This window comes from Procambarus clarkii, chromosome 58 (assembly GCF_040958095.1).
Source record: "Procambarus clarkii isolate CNS0578487 chromosome 58, FALCON_Pclarkii_2.0, whole genome shotgun sequence".
Lineage (NCBI taxonomy): Eukaryota > Metazoa > Arthropoda > Malacostraca > Decapoda > Cambaridae > Procambarus > Procambarus clarkii.
The window spans coordinates 29,512,699-29,535,198 of NC_091207.1; the positions used below are offsets into that span (position 1 = coordinate 29,512,699).

At 38.0% G+C, this 22,500-nt stretch overlaps 1 protein-coding gene across 1 annotated transcript in view; it reads right to left on the bottom strand.

Annotated features, from left to right (window-relative positions):
* Positions 1-16,749: 16,749 nt before the first annotated feature.
* Positions 16,750-22,500, bottom strand: part of LOC123749807 (uncharacterized) — an 11,647-nt gene continuing 5,896 nt past the window's right edge. The window contains exons 5-9 of the mRNA XM_069306717.1: positions 21,159-21,285; positions 20,489-20,695; positions 19,800-19,941; positions 19,133-19,213; positions 16,750-16,992 (exon numbers count right to left, since the gene is read on the bottom strand). Of these exons, the coding sequence (XP_069162818.1) occupies positions 20,602-20,695; positions 21,159-21,285 (221 nt within the window). The 3' untranslated portion in view covers positions 16,750-16,992; positions 19,133-19,213; positions 19,800-19,941; positions 20,489-20,601. The remainder of the gene's footprint in view (positions 16,993-19,132; positions 19,214-19,799; positions 19,942-20,488; positions 20,696-21,158; positions 21,286-22,500) is intronic.

Sequence of the window (22,500 nt, forward strand, 5' to 3'; positions counted from 1 at the left end):
TTATTGGAGTTAAAATTAACGTAGATATATGACCGAACCTAACCAACCCTACCTAACCTAACCTACCCTATCTTTATAGGTTAGGTTAGGTCAGGCAACCAAAAAAGTTAGGTTAGGTTAGGTTAGGTAGGTTAGGTAGTCGAAAAACAACTAATTCATGAAAACTTGGCTTATTCGGCAAATCGGGCCTTGCATAGTAGGCTGAGAAGTGCGTTCTGGCTATTAGGTACGACATATATATATATATATATATATATATATATATATATATATATATATATATATATATATATATATATATATATATATAAATATATATGTCGTACCTAGTAGCCAGAACGCACTTCTCAGCCTATTATGGAAGGCCCGATTTGCCTAGTAAGCCAAGTTTTCATGAATTAATTCTTTTTCGACTACCTAACCTACTTAACCTAACCTAACCTAACTTTTTCGGCTACCTAAGCTAACCTAACCTATAAAGATAGGTTAGGTTAAGTAGGGTTCGTTAGGTTCGGTCATATATCTACGTTAATTTTAACTTCAATAAAAAAAATTGACCTCATACATAATGAAATGGGTAGCTTTATCATTTAACAAGAAAAAAAATTGAGAAAATATATTAATTCAGGAAAAGTTAACTTGTTAGGGAAATCGGGCCTTGCATAGCATGCCGAGTACGACGTTCTGGCTACTAGGTACAACATAGCCAGAATGCACTTCTCAGCCTACTATGCAAGGCCCGATTTGCCTAATAAGCCAAGTTTTCACGAATAAATTGTTTTTCGACTACCTAACCTACCTAACCTAACCTAGCCTAACTTTTTTTGGCTACCTAACCTAACCTAACCTATAAAGATAGGTTAGGTTAGGTTAGGTAGGGTTGGTTAGGTTCGGTCATATATCTACGTTAATTTTAACTCCAGTAAAAAAAAATTGACCTCATACAAAATGAAATGGGTAGCTTTATCATTTCATAAGAAAAAAATTAGAGAAAATAGATTAATTCAGGAAAACTTGGCTTATTAGGCAAATCGGGACTTGCATAGTAGGCTTAGAAAGGCGTTCTGGCTACTAGGTACGACATATATATATATATATATATATATATATATATATATATATATATATATATATATATATATATATATATATATATATATATATATATATATATGTCGTACCTAATAGCCAGAACGCACTTCTCGGCCTACTATGCAAGGCCCGATTTGCCTAATAAGCCAAGTTTTCATGAATTAATTGTTTTTCGACTACCTAACCTACCTAACCTAACCTAACCTAACTTTTTCGGCTACCTAACCTAACCTAACCTATAAAGATAGGTTAGGTTAGGTTAGGTAGGGTTGGTTAGGTTCGGTCATATAACTACGTTAATTTTAACTCCAATAAAAAATAATTGACCTCATACATAATGAAATGGGTAGCTTTATCATTTCATAAGGAAAAAATTAGAGAAAATATAATAATTCATGAAAACTTGGCTTATTAGGCAATTTGGGCCTTGCATAGTAGGCTGAGAAGTGCGTTCTGGCTACTAGGTACGACATATATATATATATATATATATATATATATATATATATATATATATATATATGTCGTACCTAATAGCCAGAATGCACTTCTCGGCCTACTATGCAAGGCCCGATTTGCCTAATAAGCCAAGTTTTCCTGAATTAATATATTTTCTCTAATTTTTTTCTTATGGAATGATAAAGCTATCCATTTCATTACGTATGAGGTCAATTATTTTTATTGGAGTTAAAATTAACGTAGATATATGACCGAACCTAACCAACCCTACCTAACCTAACCTAACCTATCTATATAGGTTAGGTTAGGTTAGGTAGCCGAAAAAGTTAGGTTAGGTTAGGTTAGGTAGGTTAGGTAGTCGAAAAACAATTAATTCATGGAAACTTGGCTTATTAGGCAAATCGGGCCTTGGATAGTAGGCATAGAAGTGCGTTCTGGCTACTAGGTACGACATATATATATATATATATATATATATATATATATATATATATATATATATGTGTCGTACCTAATAGCCAGAACGCACTTCTGAGCCTACTATGCAAGGCCCGATTTGCCTAATAAGCCAAGTTTTCCTGAATTAATATTTTTTCTCAAATTTTTTTCTTATGAAATGATAAAGCTACCCATTTCATTATGTATGAGGTCAATTTTTTTTTATTGGAGTTAAAATTAACATAGATATATGACCGAACCTAACCAACCCTACCTAACCTATCTTTATAGGTTAGGTTTGGTTAGGTAGCTGAAAAAGTTAGGTTAGGTTAGGTTAGGTACGTTAGGTTGTCGAAAAACAGTTAATTCATGAAAACTTGGCTTATTAGGCAAATCGGGCCTTGCATAGTAGGCTCAGAAGTGCGTTCTGGCTATTAGGTACGACATATATATATATATATATATATATATATATATATATATATATATATATATATATATATATATATATATATATATATATATATATATATATATATATATATATATATGTCGTACCTAGTAGCCAGAACTCACTTCTCAGCCTACTATGCAAGGCCCGATTTGCCTAATAAGCCAAGTTTTCATGAATTAATTGTTTTTCGACTACCTAACCTACCTAACCTAACCTAACCTAACTTTTTCGGCTACTTAACCCAACCTAACCTATAGAGATAGGTTAGGTTGGGTTAAGTAGCGTAAGGGTTAAGGCGTAAAGGTTAAGGGTTGGGTTAAGGTTAGCGTAAGGGTTAAGTAGCGTTATATGGCGTAAGGGTTAAGGCGTACCTGTTATGCCAGTTGCTGGAAGGCTTCTGTGCTGGCTAGGGTTCGAGTCTCCTGGTGGGAAAGTGTTCTAAAGTTGTATACTTAACTCTCGTGTTTAGGAGAGTTGTGCCTTAAGCATAGACACTGTGTCTTCCCATATTAACAGGGACTTGATGAAATTAACGTCTAAATGACCCCTCACTTGCTCTAGTGCTCTTGGGAGGTGATGATCTTTGGTGTATTTAAATACTCCGAAATTACCATCTCTTTTAAGGGTCTGAGTGGGTGGTGGAGAGGGTTAAGGCGTACCTGTTATGCCAGTTGCTGGAAGGCTTCTGTGCTGGCTAGGGTTCGAGTCTCCTGGTGGGAAAGTGTTCTAAAGTTGTATACTTAACTCTCGTGTTTAGGAGAGTTGTGCCTTAAGCATAGACACTGTGTCTTCCCATATTAACAGGGACTTGATGAAATTAACGTCTAAATGACCCCTCACTTGCTCAAGTGCTCTTGGGAGGTGATGATCTTTGGTGTATTTAAATACTCCGAAATTACCATCTCTTTTAAGGGTCTGAGTGGGTGGTGGAGAGGGTTAAGGCGTACCTGTTATGCCAGTTGCTGGAAGGCTTCTGTGCTGGCTAGGGTTCGAGTCTCCTGGTGGGAAAGTGTTCTAAAGTTGTATACTTAACTCTCGTGTTTAGGAGAGTTGTGCCTTAAGCATAGACACTGTGTCTTCCCATATTAACAGGGACTTGATGAAATTAACGTCTAAATGACCCCTCACTTGCTCTAGTGCTCTTGGGAGGTGATGATCTTTGGTGTATTTAAATACTCCGAAATTACCATCTCTTTTAAGGGTCTGAGTGGGTGGTGGAGAGGGTTAAGGCGTACCTGTTATGCCAGTTGCTGGAAGGCTTCTGTGCTGGCTAGGGTTCGAGTCTCCTGGTGGGAAAGTGTTCTAAAGTTGTATACTTAACTCTCGTGTTTAGGAGAGTTGCCTTAAGCATAGACACTGTGTCTTCCCATATTAACAGGGACTTGATGAAATTAACGTCTAAATGACCCCTCACTTGCTCTAGTGCTCTTGGGAGGTGATGATCTTTGGTGTATTTAAATACTCCGAAATTACCATCTCTTTTAAGGGTCTGAGTGGGTGGTGGAGAGGGTTAAGGCGTACCTGTTATGCCAGTTGCTGGAAGGCTTCTGTGCTGGCTAGGGTTCGAGTCTCCTGGTGGGAAAGTGTTCTAAAGTTGTATATATATATATATATATATATATATATATATATATATATATATATATATATATATATATATATATATATATATATATATATATATATATATATATATATATATATATATATATATATATATATATATATATTAGTATATTTTGGTAGCAGTCTTTCCTGTAGACATATATTATTAAATATGACCGAAAAAGTAAGATTAATAATTCTAACACGAATTTTCTCAATCTTTCGTACATTTCGTTTCACTGTTGGAGGTAAATCAAAAATCAATTCTCCAAAATTCATTTTTATTTCTAGTCTGACGCGACACGAGCGCGTTTCGTAAAACTTATTACATTTTCAAAGACTTTAGTTCACAAATACACAACTGAATAAAACTTACGCATCTCCGATTTTATATCTACATTTGAGTGAGGTGGAAGGGGTGATGTGGCATTAACACAAGACAGAACAAGATGTGGTATTAATAGGGTATTAATTTCATCAACACAAGACAGAACAAGAGTATTAATAGGGTATTAATTTAATCAACACAAGACAGAACACGAAACAATGGATATTGAATAGAAGTGTTTGTAGAAAGCCTATTGGTCCATATTTCTTGATGCTTCTATATTGGAGCGGAGTCTTGAGGTGGGTAGAATGTAGTTGTGCAATAATTGGCTGTTGATTGCTGGTGTTGACTTCTTGATGTGTAGTGCCTCGCAAACGTCAATAGATAGATACAGCGATAGCAGGCGGCTTGACGATAGATACAGCGATAGCAGGCGGCTTGACGTTTGCGAGGCACTACAGCCAATTAATGCACAACTATATTCTACCCACCTCAAGACTCCGCTCCAATATTGAAGCATCAAGAAATATGGACCAATAGGCTTTCTACAATCACTTCCATTTCAATACCCATTGTTTCGTGTTCTGTCTTGTGTTGATGAAATTAATACCCTATTAAATACCACCTCACCCCATCCACCTCACTCAAATGTAGATATAAACAAATCGGAGATATGTAAGTTCTATTCAGTTGAGTATGTGTAAAGTCTTTGAAAATGTAATAAGTTTTACGAAACGCGCTCAAGTGTCGCGTCAGACTAGAAATAAAAATGAATTTTGTAGAATTGATTTTTGAATTACCTCCAACAGTGAAAAGAAATGTACGAAAGATTGAGAAAATTCGTGTTAGAATTATTAATCTTACTTTTTCGGTCATATTTAATAATATATGTCTACAGGAAAGACTGCTACCAAAATATACTAATATATATATATATATATATATATATATATATATATATATATATATATATATATATGTCGTACCTAGTAGCCAGAATGCACTTCTCAGCCTACTATTCAAGGCCCAATTTGCCTAATAAGCCAAGTTTTCCTTAATTAATATATTTTCTCTAATTTTTTTCTTATGAAATGATAAAGCTACCCATTTCATTATGTTTGAGGACATTTTTTTTAATTGGAATTATAATTAACGTAGATATATGACTGAACCTAACCAACCCTACCTAACCTAGCCTAACCTATCTTTATAGGTTAGGTTAGGTTAGGTAGCAGAAAAAGTTAGGTTAGGTTAGGTTAGGTAGTCGAAAAACAATTAATTCATGAAAACTTGGCTTATTAGGCAAATCGGGCCATGCATAGTAGGCTGAGAAGTGTGTTCTGGCTACTAGGTACGACATATATATATATATATATATATATATATATGTCGTACCTAGTAGCCAGAACGCACTTCTCGGCCTACTATGCAAGGCCCGATTTGCATAATAAGCCAAGTTTTCCTGAATTAATATATTTTCTCTAATGTTTTTCTAATGAAATGATAAAGCTACCCATTTCATTATGTATGAGGTCAACTTTTTTTTATTGGAGTTAAAATTAACGTAGATATATGACCGAACCTAACCGACCCTACCTAACCTATCCTAGCCTATCTTTATAGGTTAGGTTAGGTTAGGTAGCCGAAAAAGTTAGGTTAGGTAGTCGAAAAACAATTAATTCATGAAAATTTGGCTTATTAGGCAAATCCGGCCGTGCATAGTAGGCTAAGAAGTGAGTTCTGGCTACTAGGTACGACATATATATATGCAAGGCCCGATTTGCCTAATACGCCAAATTTTCCTAAATTAATATATTTTCTCTAATTTTTTTCTTATGAAATGATAAAGCTACCCATTTCATTATGTATGTAGTTTTACGGTGCCCTCTCCTATTTCTTTCGTTTGCCGGCTTAAAGAGTCATATCAGCTCCCCCTACTGATTCTCTGAGGTTCAGGGAGTCTAATGATATATGTGGCGACCAGACCGGCTGCCAGTTAAGGGAAGGAAGTTATATTATAAGTTGTAAATAAAGGAAAATTGGCGCCCTGTTATAAAATGAAACAGTATCCCCTACGGCAGATATGACCTTTTGGAAGGGACATTAGCCGATCGCGGATTGGTCGACGTAGGTCGCGGGCGACAAATCAGGGCCCGCCATGACGTCACCGAGTGCCCCGGGCGGCGCCAACGTCAGAGTTGTTCTGACCTTGGAAGTGACAGGACGCGCCTCGGTCTGCTCTCAAGGATTGGAGGCTCTGCAAGCCTTGTTCAGTGGATTGAGCTGGCCATCGCAGCCCATCATAGTTATTGGAGACCCTGCGCTTCTGGGAAGCAAAAGAGGAACCAAGTTCAGTGAGCAGAGAAGTGCCAAACTTGGAAAATAGTCGGCGACGACGCTGGGCGGCGCCGCTGGCTGGACGTTGAGGTCTGGAAGGTGGGCGGGCAGGCCTAGCTGTGACTGGGGTCACATCCACTGAGAATCTTGGAAGGACGACACCGTGCCTAGGACAAGGAGCAACGCCTTGTGGGAGAGGCGAGTTTGGGGAAAATAGTGATTAGCTCAGCGCCCATCGATGAACCAGGATTGGGGCAGCTGAATCTCAGGGATTGGAACGGCGACGACGCGAAGGCTCCACGACACCTGAGGACCTGTGGAACGTCCTGGATCGTCAAGGATCGACCCAAGGAAGCGTGGGAACCTCACACCATCGAGGGACAGGCGTCGTGAGCCAGGAATGTAAGGTAGATCATTTTCCCTCCCATTACCCCTTGTATGAGTAGGCTAGTTAGGCCACAATATTTACTTGTGTATGTGGCAGCAAGACTTTATTACTTTAATAGTAGAATAGGCTGCAAGGCAGCTTGAGTCCAGGACTGTCAGAGAGGACAGTGTGTATGGATGGCAGGACAGTGAAGAAGAGGCGCCGACGTGGTGAAGAGGCCCTCCTGTGAGAGTGTGAGACTCCTGTCTTTCTGCCCAGTTGAAGGAGGGTTGGAGGTCGTGGAAGAAGAGGCTGACGATCTCCAGATTCATTATCCATATTTCCATATTCATGTATTACTTGTGATTGTGTGTGTGTGTTCATGTAATTTGCATCAGTAAATCCACACATTTTATCACTGTGTTTGAGTGTGCCTCCATTTATGATATTTCTCTATGAGCATACATTTCTGGTTACAAACAATATATAATACACCCACTGAACTGCGTTGCTGGGGCGCAGATATAATAACCCAGCTGGCGACCTTGCTAAGAGGAAGATAGAGAAGACAGGCGGGAAAGGAGTTCCTGCAACCTTTTTTGTCTGGCAGGCAAGACTCAGGGAGGTTATGGCTATAGGTAAGCCTGAGTCTTCCTTCACTCCCCCACGGGTCTAGGCCGGAACTGTTAACAGCAGTTTCCCCGTGTTTGACTGAAGGGCTTCCAGGGTGAATCAGTGGCACCCCTTTGTGGTGGAAGCAAAGACCTGCGGAGGTGGGCATTGTTGGTCCTCTCTTGTGTGACCAAGGAGACTCCGGTGAATCCAGGGAGTCGGAGGGGCTGAGTATTTGGGCCTTTGAGCCCCTAGCAGCCGAGTGTTAGCAGAGCCCTGGACCACCCACCCCCACGTGACAGTAGTCATTTTTTTTTTATTGGAGTTAAAATTACGTAGATATATGACCAAACCTAACCAATCCTACCTAACCTAACCTAACCTATCTTTATAGGTTAGGTTAGGTTCGGTAGCCGGAAACGTTAGGTTAGGTTAGGTAGCCGGAAACGTTAGGTTAGGTAGCCGGAAACGTTAGGTTAGGTTAGGTAGCCGGTCGGCCGAGTGGACAGCACGCTGGACTTGTGATCCTGTGGTCCTGGGTTCGATCCCAGGCGCCGGCGAGAAACAATGGGCAGAGTTTCTTTCACCCTATGCCCCTGTTACCTAGCAGTAAAATAGGTACCTGGGTGTTAGTCAGCTGTCACGGGCTGCTTCCTGGGGGTGGAGGCCTGGTCGAGGACCGGGCCGCGGGGACACTAAGAGCCCCGAAATCATCTCAAGATAACCTCAAGAAGGTAGGTTAGGTAGTCGAAAAACAATTAATTCATGAAAACTTGGCTTATTAGGCAAATCAAGCCTTGCATAGTAGGCTGAGAAGTGCGTTCTGGCTACTAGGTACGACACACACACATATATATATATATATATATATATATATATATATATATATATATATATATATATATATATATATATATATATATATATATATGTCGTACCTAGTAGCCAGGACGCACTTCTCAGCCTACTATGCAAGGCCCGATTTGCCTAATAAGCCAAGTTTTCCTGAATTAATATATTTTCTCTAATTTTTTTTTTCTTATGAAATGATAAAGCTACACATTTCATTATGTATGAGGTCAGTTTTTTTTATTGGAGTTAAAATTAAAGTAGATATATGACCGAACCTAACCAACCCTACCTAACCTAACCTAACCTATCTTTATAGGTTAGGTTAGGTTAGGTTGCCGAAAAAGTTAGGTTAGGTTAGGTTAGGTAGGTTAGGTAATCGAAAAACAATTAATTCATGAAAACTTGGCTTATTAGGCAAATCGGGCCTTGCATAGTAGGCTGAGAATTGCTTTCTGGCTACTAGGTACGACATATATATATATATATATATATATATATATATATATATATATATATATATATATATATATATATATATATATATATATATATATATATATATGTATATATTTAATGTGACGGTAAAGCGTTGGTGTTCGGCTGTTTCAAAAGTTAGGGGCAGGGCCTCGTCACATTAGAGAAAAAAAAAGAGAAAAGCTGGAACTTTCGTCAGTGGTAAGGTAATGGGAAGACACAAAACACAAGTAAATTTAACAATGAAATTTTAATTACGTTAGAAAAACAAGACATGAATAAAGTTAAGCACATAAAATATAACAGACAAGTCAACAAACAAAATAATATGAATAATCACTGGCAAATGAAAAGTTACGTTAAGACAAGTGAGTTACAGTGATAGCAAAATAAATATGAATGGAGCTGGAATATTGGCTTCGAGCTGCCACCTCCCTTAGTACACGAAAGCCAAGGCTTAGTTTACCAGCGTGAGATGTCAACTGCAAGGAGCACTGAGATATTCTGACAATACTGGGCCACTGCAGCCCAGACATCAACTTGTGGCGGAGGGCAAGTGCGACGGGACACCAGCCAATCAGCGACAGGCAGGCAATGGACAAGCAGTTTGCTGATTTACGGTGGCGGTAGGTAGCAGGTGTCACTTTGTGCTGGGTACGATTTGCTCTCTGGGCAAAACGTTTGGCGATATTTGCTGGACGTATCTTCTATATTATCTTTTGTTTTTACGTACTTTGTAGGGAAGAGCAGGCTCAATCTCTCTTGAAAGAGATTATCGTCACAACTCTCCCCCGAAGCCTTCGGTTCTGGAAGAAGTACGTCGTCATGTGGTGGAGTAATAGGTGGAGTTGCTTCTACTTCATAAACTCTGGAGAGGGCGTCGACTGTGATGTTGTCAGAACCCTTGATATAGCGGATCTGCAGGTTGAATTTCTGCAGTTATCAAGCCCATCGTAGAAGACGTTGAGTGTAGAAGTGGGCTTGCTGCAGGAAGTGTAGGGTGTTGTGGTCCGTGTTGATGGTAGACCGAGCACTTTTCAGGTATGGAGCAAAGTGCTGGAGATTCAGGATGATGAAGAGTAGCTCCTTGCCAATTGTTCCGTAGTTCCTTGTAGCTGTGGTCGCTGACAGGTGTATTCTCCTCGCATCGTTGTTGTACTAGGTCACCCCCGATGCCGGTACCACTGGCGGCGACATGGAGGATGAAGGGCTTGGTGATATCTGACGAGGTGAGAGTGGAATTAGAATATGGTAAAGGAGCACTATTATGGTCCTGAAAATGGTTGGGAAGATCAGTAAGGATTTCTGAATTTGAAAGCGCTGAGTCAGTGTCAGTGCTTTCGGGAGGAGAAGCAGGGAAGGTCTCACTGTGGATGTATGGTTCCTTAAAGGAAGAGTATAATGTTAAGACAGTGGGAGGAGTACCGTTATATAGCTTCAGGAGATTGACGTGGCACGGCTGGGTCTTCCGCCGCCTATCTGGAGTCTCTAGAACGTAGTTATGGTTGTTTCTGCACTCCTTGATGCGGTAGGGTCCTAAAAACCTGTTTTGTAAAGGAGAACCTGGGATAGGGAAGTAAGCAAGTACGAAGTCTCCCGGCTTAAATTTTCTTACTTTGCTGGTCTGGTCGTAATGAGTCTTCATCCTCTCCTGTGCTTTCAATAGATTATCTTGGGCAAAACTGTGGACTCTCTCTAGAATGTGTTGTAGGTTTTGAAGAAACTGGGGCACATTCTGATGCTCACTGAAGGTGGCATCACGTAGAGTCTTTGAAAGCCTTGAGGGGAGTACGGCACTTACGTCCGTAGAGCATCTCATAAGGAGATACTCCCAGGGACTCATTGGGAAGACTTCTATATATGCACATTATCAGGTCAATTTGCTTATCCCAATCCTTAGAGGTTTCATTACAAAACTTCTTCAGGAGTGCTTTAATAGTCTGATGACTACGCTCAAGAGAACCCTGTGAAGAAGGATGATAGGGGCTGGACAATACCTGTTTGATGTTGAACTCCTCCAGTGTCCTCTTGAAGAGATCACTGGTGAAGTTGGTGCCACAGTCGCTCTGAACCTCCCTTGGAAATCCATACTGGGTAAAGATCTTCAATAAGTGTTTCACAACCGTAGCAACCGTAATGTTCTTTACTGGAACTGCTATGGGGAATCTGGGGGTAGGACACAGGATGGTTAAGATATAGGCGTTACATGAACTGGTCCGAGGTAAAGGACCAACACAGTCTATAATAAGTCTGTGGAAAGGTTCCGCAGGCACCTGTATGGGAGTCAGTGGTGCTCTGGGGATAGAGATGTTCGGTTTACCTGTCATCTGACATGTATGACACTGTTTGACGCTATTTACCATACCTGGCCAGTAGTAGTCTTGACGGATTCCATGGTAGGTCTTGTTGAATCCGTAGTGGGAGAGTGCTCCGTGGGCCAGGTGTAGAATAGTGGGCCGCAGGCTGGCAGGAATCACAAGTTGTTCGACGTTGGCCCAATCGTCCTCCTCCTTCAGTTTACTGGGTCTATATCTGCGGTAGAGCAACTCGTTCTCTAGGAAGAACCCAGGAACACTGTCGGGTTGAGTCTCAGCCTCGAAAAATAATGGTGTCAAGGTAAGATCTTCCCTCTGTAACTTACGGAACTCCAACTTGGTCAGATTCGGGGGTAGTTTCTGAGGGTCTTGAGGGACAGCGGTAGCAGTAGAGTCAGCTGGCTGTGGTCGTGCGGCTTGTGCACGGGTGGTCACTAAAACCGGAGGAGAAACTTCATCACTCTCTTAAACCTTTGCTGGAACATACTCAAATATAGGATTATCCGTCACAGAGGTACACACCTGGGGTTTGTCCATGACGATCAGGTTGGTTGGTTGCAGGTCTTCTGCCAAGTCGTTGCCCAGGAGAAGTTGCACTCCAGGCATGGGAAAAGGCTTTTCCCTGATGGCGACTTGGACTTCTCCGTTCACAAAGGGACAATCCAGGTGGACTCTGGCGAGAGGATAAGGAGTGGTAGCAGTGAGGTCAGTGATGAAGACAGTTTCTCCGGTGTAGGCGATGTTGGGCACAGCCGACTTCAAAATAATCGATTGTAGAGCCGCTGTGTCCCTCAAGATCTTCAATTTGAAACGTCCCTCCGGATTTGAACCGTTGGCAGAGACAGTTCCAGTATACAGGTGTTTACTGAAAAGAGAAAGATCATTAACATGAACACCAACGTTCATCACAGGCTTACCGGACTTAGGAGGAGTCTGTTTGGGTTTTGGCGTTTCGGTGGTTCCTTTGTATTGAGATACGTACTTTGTAGGGAAGAGCAGACTCAATCTCTCTTGAAAGAGATTATCGTCACAATATATATATATATATATATATATATATATATATATATATATATATATATATATATATATATATATATATATATATATATATATATATATATATATATATATATATATATATATATATATATATATAATTAAAAGTAAGATTAATAATTCTAACACAAATTTTCTCAATTTTTCTTATATTTTTCTTCACTGTTGATGGTAACTGAAAAATCAGTTCTCCAAAATTCATTTTTATATCTAGTCTGACACGACACTTGAGCGCGTTTCGTAAAACTTATTACATTTTCAAAGACTTTAATTTACTCAAACACAACTTATATCTGAACAGAGCTTAAACATCTTCGATTTTATACCTGCATTTGGGTGAGGTGATATGTTTCAACTGTTTTGGATGAGGTGAAAACAAGCTTTCAACACAAGACAAAACACGAAACAATGGGTAGTTTCGTTTCGTCCAAAGAAACAATCGTTGGACGTAGAATCACTGTTTACCAACATACCTGTGGATGAAACAATCGGGATGATAGTGGACAGAGTGTATCGTGATCCGGCCTGTACTCCTCTTGACATACCAGAAAACATCCTAAGGAAACTACTCCAAGCTTGTATTAAAGAGGCACCCTTCTTGAGCCCGGATGGGCACATGTATAAGCAAGTAGACGGGGTCGCCATGGGTTCTCCCCTAGGTGTCCTGTTTGCAAACTTCTACATGGGTACCATCGAACAAAAGGTCTTAGTCGTCATGAACTTGAAACCGGCCATATACTGCAGGTATGTTGACGACATTTTTATCCAGGTACCTGATGTCAGACATCTGAAAGAGGCATTTGAGCAGAATTCTGTGTTACGTTTCACTTACGAGATGGAGAAGGATGGGAAGCTGCCCTTTCTAGATGTAACAGTCATGGAAAGGAGCGGAGGTTTCCACACTGCAGTCAACACTAAGGAAACAAACATAGGAATGTGCCTCAATGCCAACAGTGACTGCCCAGACAGGTACAAGAGGAGTGTCGTTAACGCTTATGTCGACCGTGCTCTCAGCCACAGCTCAGGATGGAAGCAAGTCGATGAAGAACTCTGTAGGGTAAGGCAGGTCCTAGTCAACAACGGCTTTTCCAATGGTTTCGTTGAAGACATCATAAGAAGGAAGGTGAAACGCCATGCAACCTCTGAAGAGACAACTAACACAACACCTGGTTGATACCTGGTTGATGGGGTTCTGGGAGTTCTTCTACTCCCCAAGCCCGGCCCGAGGCCAGGCTTGTCTTGTGAGAGTTTGGTCCACTAGGCTGTTGCTTGGAGCGGCCCGCAGGCCCACATACCCACCACAGCCCGGTTGGTCCGGCACTCCTTGGAGGAATAAATCTAGTTTCCTCTTGAAAATGTCCACAGTTGTTCCGGCAATATTTCTTATGCTTGCTGGGAGGACGTTGAACAACCGCAGACCTCTGATGTTTATACAGTGTTCTCTGATTGTGCCTATGGCACCTCTGCTCTTCACTGGTTCTATTCTACATTTTCTTCCATATCGTTCACTCCAGTCCGTTGTTATTTTACTGTGTAGATTTGGTACTTGGCCCTCCAATATCTTCCAGGTGTATATTATTTGATATCTCTCTCGTCTTCTTTCTAGTGAGTACATTTGGAGGGCTTTGATAAATACATCTTCTGAAGATGGACCTTCTGAAGATGTATTTAATATACGAAAGTACTTAAGGAAATTTCCTGTTTCATTTTTCCTCCGTGGTCTGACATTGTCATATATATATATATATATATATATATATATATATATATATATATATATATATATATATATATATATATATATATATATATATATATATATATATATATATATATATATATATATATATATATATATATATATATATATATATATATATGTGTGTGTGTGTGTGTAGCCGAAAAAGTTAGGTTAGGTAGTCGAAAAACAATTAATTCATGAAAACTTGGCTTATTAGGCAAATCGGGCCTTGCATAGTAGGCCGAGAAGTGCGTTCTGGCAACTAGGTACGACATATATATATATATAATGTGTGTGAATATTCTCGTGTATATATTTATTTTTTTATTTTTTTATTTATTTTTTTATTTATTTATATATTAGAAGGTACATTGGGTTGAGAAAGTAAAAATGATAATATAATGATATAAACACCTTGTTACAATATACTGTTTCATCTTACATGATATATAAGTGTCATTAGTCTCGTAAATAAAGTTCTTATTTTGCTGGAGATACTCTTATTATTTAGTTAAGAATTACTGAACTGTAATTACCTACTGTGTATTTAGTGTGGTGCTTACCAGTTGAAGATGCTAGGAGTTGATACAAGAGTGTGCAGAGAGAGTTAGCAATTTAGCCTAGCAGGAATTCATACCTGTGATATTGTACAGAATTATATTACTGTACCTGAGTTTACCTGAGATCCAGAAATACTAGTGGTCTTGAAAAAGACTGAAAGCCAGCTGCTTGTAGAAGGTCCCCTCATTTGCCTTGATGATCTATACTTTAAAAGTTAGTAGAGTTTTGCCATTTACGTATTCGGCGGGTAGGTAGTTCCATATGTTAATAATCATGTGGGTAAAAAAACATCTCTTGTTCTCAGATTTCTCCTATGTTGTGGCTTTTAATGCTTCAAACTGTTTTATCATATTAAACAGTTTAAATATTAAAATGGTATATATATGTTTTTTAGAAATCTTTCTCAAATTATATATTTTGAATTTTAAATTTCAACCTCCTTAAATACAACTAGGTGACTACATTACAACTAAGTGAGTACATTTTTTTGTACATGTATTAGCATGACTCTGGCATTTATTAACCTGACTCTGGCAGTTATATTAATCTGACTCTGGCATTGATATTACCCTGAATCAACACTGGCAAATATATTAGTCAGACTCTGGATATGAATTACTGTATATCTGTTTATTATTTAGTTACGACGTGGTGCTACCTCACTCAGCTAATTTAGAACTTAAAACATGACATTAAACTTCAACAATATATTTACCTGAGTTTACCTGGTAAATATATTGTTTATAGTCTATTATATCAATATTATATAACTCCCACTAATACCTCTGATGTTAATGACATTATTCTTGCTCTTAAACCAAAGTCAGGTGCCCTGGCTGAGATACAAACTGTAACTTACAAAAAAACTCCTGATTTCATGCTACATCCATTGCATTGCTCTACAACAAATCACTTGAACTCCACACCTTTCCTGATATTAAGAAAAAAAAGTTGGCCCAGTCCCTAAAAGTTGTGATCTCACTTATGTCAACAATTACAGACCAATATCAATCTAGCCAAACTTGTCTAAATTATCTTAAAAGTTAATATACAAGCAACTTTACTCGTATGTATCTAAACACAATATGCTCTTGCCAATATGGCTTTAGATCCAAAAAACGCATCAATGATGCACGGATTAGTATGAACTTGATACATGCTGCTCTTGATAATATTGAGTACCTTGTTGGGTTATTTCCTGACCTATGTAATGTTTTGACACTGTTAACCACAATAACCTCGTTCTTAAACTACAATATTATAGAGTCAGATATCACTTCCTGCAATACCTTCAATCTTACCTTAGTGACAGGCTACAGTCACTAAGGTAAGTATCTTGTATGTTTTTGTGAACGAATTGAATTCTCCCACCCTACCCATTAACATTTGTGTTCCACATGTCAGTGTGTACTTGGCCCAAGTACGGTGTACTTGTACTTGGTACTATATATTTTCATTTTTTCCATAGCACATGAGCTGGAACTTATCTTCGTTAAACACTATATTATTTTCTGTAGCCCATAGAAAGACCTGATCCTTTAAGATCTTCTTTGCTATTTAAGTCCCTTGACATGCTAAACATACACTCACTCCACACATTCTCCTGTGCAATCTACATGTACAAAACCTTGTTCCTAAATGCTAATGTTGATCTGAAACTTTTTCACTATTTATTTAATAGAACTAATGAGCACCATACCGGAAATAAATATCACTTATATATCCTCAGAGTAAGACTAAATCTGTGCAAACACTCCACGCAAATAAAAGGGCCCAATCTTTGGAATTTTCTCACTGATAAATTAAAAAAGTTTCCAAACCATGCCTAGTTCAAAATAAAAATAAAAAAAAAGAACCTTATTTCATCCTCATAGTTTCCAACATGGTGCTTCAAACTCACACTGGATCTTTTACAACCCCTACTTGCCTACTTTTTGCCTAATTCTTTATGTAAAAGGAATATTAATCAAAACACAGAGCATTAGCATTAATTAGTGGTTTTACTTTATTACTTTTTCATGGTACAGGCAAACACTTGCTAAGAGAGGTTTTTATAGAAACTTAATAAAATGATATCCTGACTTCATTAATTACTTTACCCTGACAGACATTTATAATTATTTAAGCCTGGCTGGCAATGTTTTTTTTTAAATCCTGGAAAATCACAAATTTTCCTGAATTTTGGGGGTTTCTCCTCCTCCCCCATATCTGGGGTTGATGAATCATCATCTAGCTGCTGCATTCCAGATTCTTCCATGTCTGTTGTCTTGTCATTAGCAGATCCAATGCCATTAGAATCTAGAAAAGATGGAATATATATTAATAATAATAATGGAAAAAATATATAATAAACTTATAATTAAAAATGAGAAAATTCCATGTTATAATTCGCTCACATCTATAACTAAAAATTTAACTGCAAGCATCAGGAAGAAGGGCTCCAATGTTGAAGCCGGCTGATCAACTATGAACCATTACTTTTTGCTCTATAAACACTGGCCAATAATAAGGTCAGTGTTTTCTGCTATGCAAAGTATCTAGTATGGCAAACACACACTTTCCCAAGGGAGGAAGGTATTAAATGTTTGATATGCAGTACCCAGAACACCTGGAGTCATAACATAATATTGGACACAGTATTGTTTTCTAACAGGAAGATGAAGTGAAACAAATCTACTTAGTTTTCATGATAGAGTCACAGATATATTACAAGAAAAAGGTTGTTGGATTTACTGTCTATCTAAACCTAAAAAAGCTTTTGATAGTCCCACACAACATGCTGTACACTACACACAAGGGGCATAACTAGCTGACCCTCCAAAGAATACCTGATCAACCAGGCTGTGGCTCATTCGTCAGGCTACGAGCAGCCGCGTCAAACAGCCTGGTTGACCAGTCCAGCAACAAGAAGGCCTGGTCGACGACCATGGGAAGGCTAAGCCCCGGAAACACTTATAAAGGTAAGGGTGGTTTTAGATAGTAAGCTACTGCCAGAGGAACAAAAAGCTCCTCTCACATAGTAAGAGGAGCTTGTGCATTACTTTACAACTTCAGACTTGCTTTTAATTATAAGGATGGTGAAAGACTAAAGAAAATGTTCATGACTTTTGTGAGACCAAAACTGGAACATGCAGCAGTTGAATGGTACCCAAATCTCAAGAAGCACATAAATAAACTTGAAAAGGTGCAACGGTATGCAGAAAAACATGGCTCCTGGAACTGAAAAACAAAGAGTTACGAGGCGACACTAGAGGCGTTAAACATGCCATCAGTAGAAGATAGAAGAAATAAGAGGTAATATGATCACCACTTACAAATTACTAACAGAAATTCTTCAAATTGATATGCTATATATGCAAATGCAAATATGCTGTGCTTACTATATTAACCTGCAATTTTAAATGGGATACATGTACTGTATTGTGATTTGTGTATTTGTACTCAATGAATTTGTGCGCCCCTTGAGGGACTTGAAGTGGAGGGGTGTAGAAATAGCCTAAGCTACTCTATCACTTTGAGATGTATTTTTTTTCTTGTCTCAATAAACTTACTTGAACTTGAAAGAATTACCACGTAACAAAAGTAGGACCCCTTGAGTATTTAAAGAGTTGGTTAGACATATATATGAATGAGATTGGGTGGATATAAATAGGAGCTGCCTCATATTGGTTAATAAGCCTTCTGCAGCTATCTTAATCATGTTCAGTTTTCTGCCTTATTCAAAAGTAAAACCCAAAAATACCTAATTTCATCCTCATTTACCTACCTACCTAGTGCTTCAAACTCCCACTGTATGTGTGTGTGTGTGTGTGTACTCACCTAATTGTACTCACCTAATTGTGCTTGCGGGGGTTGAGCTTTGGCTCTTTGGTCCCGCCTCTCAACTGTCAATCAACTGGTGTACAGATTCCTGAGCCTACTGGGCTCTATCATATCTACATTTGAAACTGTGTATGGAGTCAGCCTCCACCACATCACTTCCTAGTGCATTCCATTTATTAACTACTCTTACACTGAAAAAATTCTTTCTAACGTCTCTGTGACTCATCTGGGTACTAAGTTTCCACCTGTGTCCCCTTGTTCGTGTCCCACCCGTGCTGAAGAGTTTGTCTTTGTCCACCCTGTCAACTCCCCTGAGAATTTTGTAGGTGGTTATCATGTCTCCCCTTACTCTTCTGTTTTCCAGGGATGTGAGGTTCAGCTCCTTTAGCCTTTCCTCGTAGCTCAATCCTCTCAGTTCCGGGACGAGCCTGGTGGTATACTGCTGAATCTTCTCTAACTTTGTCTTTGTCTTTTCTTATTTTTGAAATATGAAGTTCAATTTTGTCTTTGTGTGTGTGTGTGTGTGTGTGTGTGTGTGTGTGTGTGTGTATATGTATGTGTATATGTATATATATATATATATATATATATATATATATTTATTTATTTTACTGACCTCTAGTCAATGGTGTCACAGAATCATTATGTTCAACTGTGAGTTGGTTTAATTCTGCAGCCTCCAACTTCCTCTTGCGATCTGAAAATAAAAATTTCTATTATAATTTAATTAATTCTGCAGCCTCCAACTTCCTCTTGCGATCTGAAAATAAAAATTTCTATTATAATTTAATTATTAAATTATCAGCAAAAATATGTTGGCAATATACCTTTCATGGGAGGTGTGCTTATCATGTATTGGGATGTGAATCTGGCAACAGGCAAGGTAACAAGGAATTGTTTTTATATTCAATATTTAACATTTAAACTTATTTTTAGCATAGAACAGTAATATAGTATATAATATAAGTTTATCAGTTCAGATAATAGTGACCCCAAATGTATAACAATGTGGTTAAGAACCTTGTATGCATGATATTTTGTCCAACTAGTCAGAAAAGTTAAACATGAAATGTGAAAGGAAAGGAAAGCAAAACTATGAACTTCATATTTCAAAAATAAGAAGAGCAAAGACAAATCCTAGAGGGTTATTATATTTATTGCATTAAGGTCTATGCATTATTTTTATTACATTATATTAAAATATATTACATTAGTATATGCAATTATATTATATTAAATTATATTATATAATATTGCATTAGTATATTCAATACAGTACTTACACAAATGGAAGATATTGCTTATTGATTTACAGTCTGCTGCTGTTAGGCAATCTGCTGGCAAAATGCCTTGAGTAGCTTTATGGAGTCCTTTTTTGTAATAGATGAACACGGTTTCATACCCAGCACCACGCATTTTTGCCATCTGAAAAGAAAGGGTAAAATCCTAATGAACAAAAGGCCTCATGACGATCTCGTCTTCATAAAGACATATCTCTTTTGAGAAAGATCAACACTGGGGGATTCTCATACTCAAATTTCCTAACACTTTGGAGGATATATATCTACATTACTTCTTTAAGAGGGCCAGATGTAACAAACCAGGAGCAAATATTTAAAGATCACCAAGCCACAATGTAGGATAGGAAACAGGTGTTATATATAGTAGGCATCCATCGGTCTCAGGAGACTATGGAGTTGTGCTCTGGTGTCAGCCTGGTCAGGAGTGGCCTCACCAGGGCGCAAAGCCAGGGTAAGTTGATTCGGGGGAGAAGCTGTTACCCATACAGCAGGTTTGTGTGTATGTATGTATGTATATATATATATATATATATATATATATATATATATATATATATATATATATATATATATATATATATATATATATATATATACAAAGCCATACATACATATATATTATTTAATATAAGTGAATTCAATATAATATATTCAGGAAACAACAGTTTTACCTGCTTCTCAATGGCTCTGTAAGCCCGGGAGATGTTGTTTCGTTCTGCTACCTTCTTTTCAATAAGGAGGAGAGATTCTTCCATTTTTTTTTTTGCTTTCCATCCGACGAGCTTTAAAGTTGTACCCACATCTCTGGCATTTTGTAGACCGCACATGAACACATTCCTGGCATTCTGTGCATCTCATTAGGAATTTTCCTTTCAAACCTACAATGAAATACTTCATATTAAAATATTTTGTTTCCTAGAAGTAGCCTTAACTCTCCATATATATGTTGCTTAATTGAGAAACTGTACTTGTGATCAGTCTCTAGCCTATTGTTGATGTGACAATGTGCATTTAATTTTGAACCTACCTCATTAATACTAACTTGCTGAGATAAATGAATTATGGGTTTTAGTCCCTGAGTCTGCCTGAGGACTAATTTATCGGTATATCTAATGATGTTTTGTAACTAGCTCATCAAGATTGTAACTTGCTTAGCTAAATGAATTGTGGGGTTCAGTCCCTGAGCCCATTATGTGACTCTGTAACCCTTTCCACTACCGCCCACAAGATGGGTATGGGGTGCATAATAAATGAACTAAACTAAACTGTTTGTATGTGGAACACTGCAAATTCATACTAAATTAAAACCTTCTAAATAAAGTTTGATGTTATAATTGTTACCTTTTGAAGTTGTTGGCTGGGCCATGACCAATAGTGCCAATGGATCTCAAAATTGTTGAATAACAATGGAAGAGGGCCACTGCTCTCAGACTCATTGGCACCCATAGACGCACACCGCTACCATGTGCTGTAAACAAACACCAGCATTCATGACCCCAAGAATGAAATAAAAATTATTTATTTGCCATATAACAAGTTTAATATATATATATATATATATATATATATATATATATATATATATATATATATATATATATATATATATATATATATATATATTTTATTTTACTTTTATTTTATTTTATTTCATTTATGCATATACAAGAATGTACATAAGGAATGTGAGGATACAAATATGGTAATTACAGTCTTGTAAAGCCACTAGCACGCGCAGCGTTTCGGGCAGGTCCTTAATCTAAGAAAATTTTAAGGAGGTAAATACTTGCAAAATTATAGACAAAAAATGATAACAGATTACATGAAATGAAAAAAAGATGAGAGAAAATTGTAGGTACAGTATATTAAAGCACATAGGTAGCTAAGATTGATTGCAATGACAGCTTGAATGGTAGTTGACAAAAAAATTGGTAGGCATAATACAGTAGAAACAATATAAGATTGGTTGCAATGACAGCTTGAATGGTAGTTGACAAAAATTGGTAGTCACAATACAGCATATGGCTAGCACATAAAAGAAGACAGCAATGAACACAATGATAAGGTTGTTTGAAATTACATAAAAATTAGGAGATTGGGTAACACTAGGTACAGAGCAAATTTGAAGCTCAGTGTAGGAAACTAAGAAGATGAAGTTAGGTACTTTTTGGTTTTGCTTTTAAATAAGGCAAAAGTTTTACAGTTTTTCAATTCACTAGGGAGTGAGTTCCATAAACTAGGTCCCTTAATTTGCATAGAGTGTTTACACAGATTAAGTTTGACCCTGGGGATATCAAAGAGATATTTATTTCTGGTGTGGTGATAATGGGTCCTATTACATCTGTCCAGGGAGAGTTTCAGAGCATGGTTTGCATTTAAGAACAGGGTTTTGTAAATGTAGTTGACACAAGAGAATGTGTGGAGGGAGTTAATATTTAGCAAGTTTAGGGATTTAAACACGGGAGCTGAGTGTTGTCTGAAAGCTGAGTTAGTTATCATTCTGATAGCAGATTTTTGCTGTGTGATGATGGGCTTAAGGTGGTTTGCAGTGGTAGACCCCCATGCACAGATACCATAATTAAGATAGGGGTAAATTAGTGCATAATATAGTGAGAGGAGAGCAGAGTTAGGAACATAATATCTGATTTTGGAGAGTATACCAACTGTCTTAGAGACTTTCTTA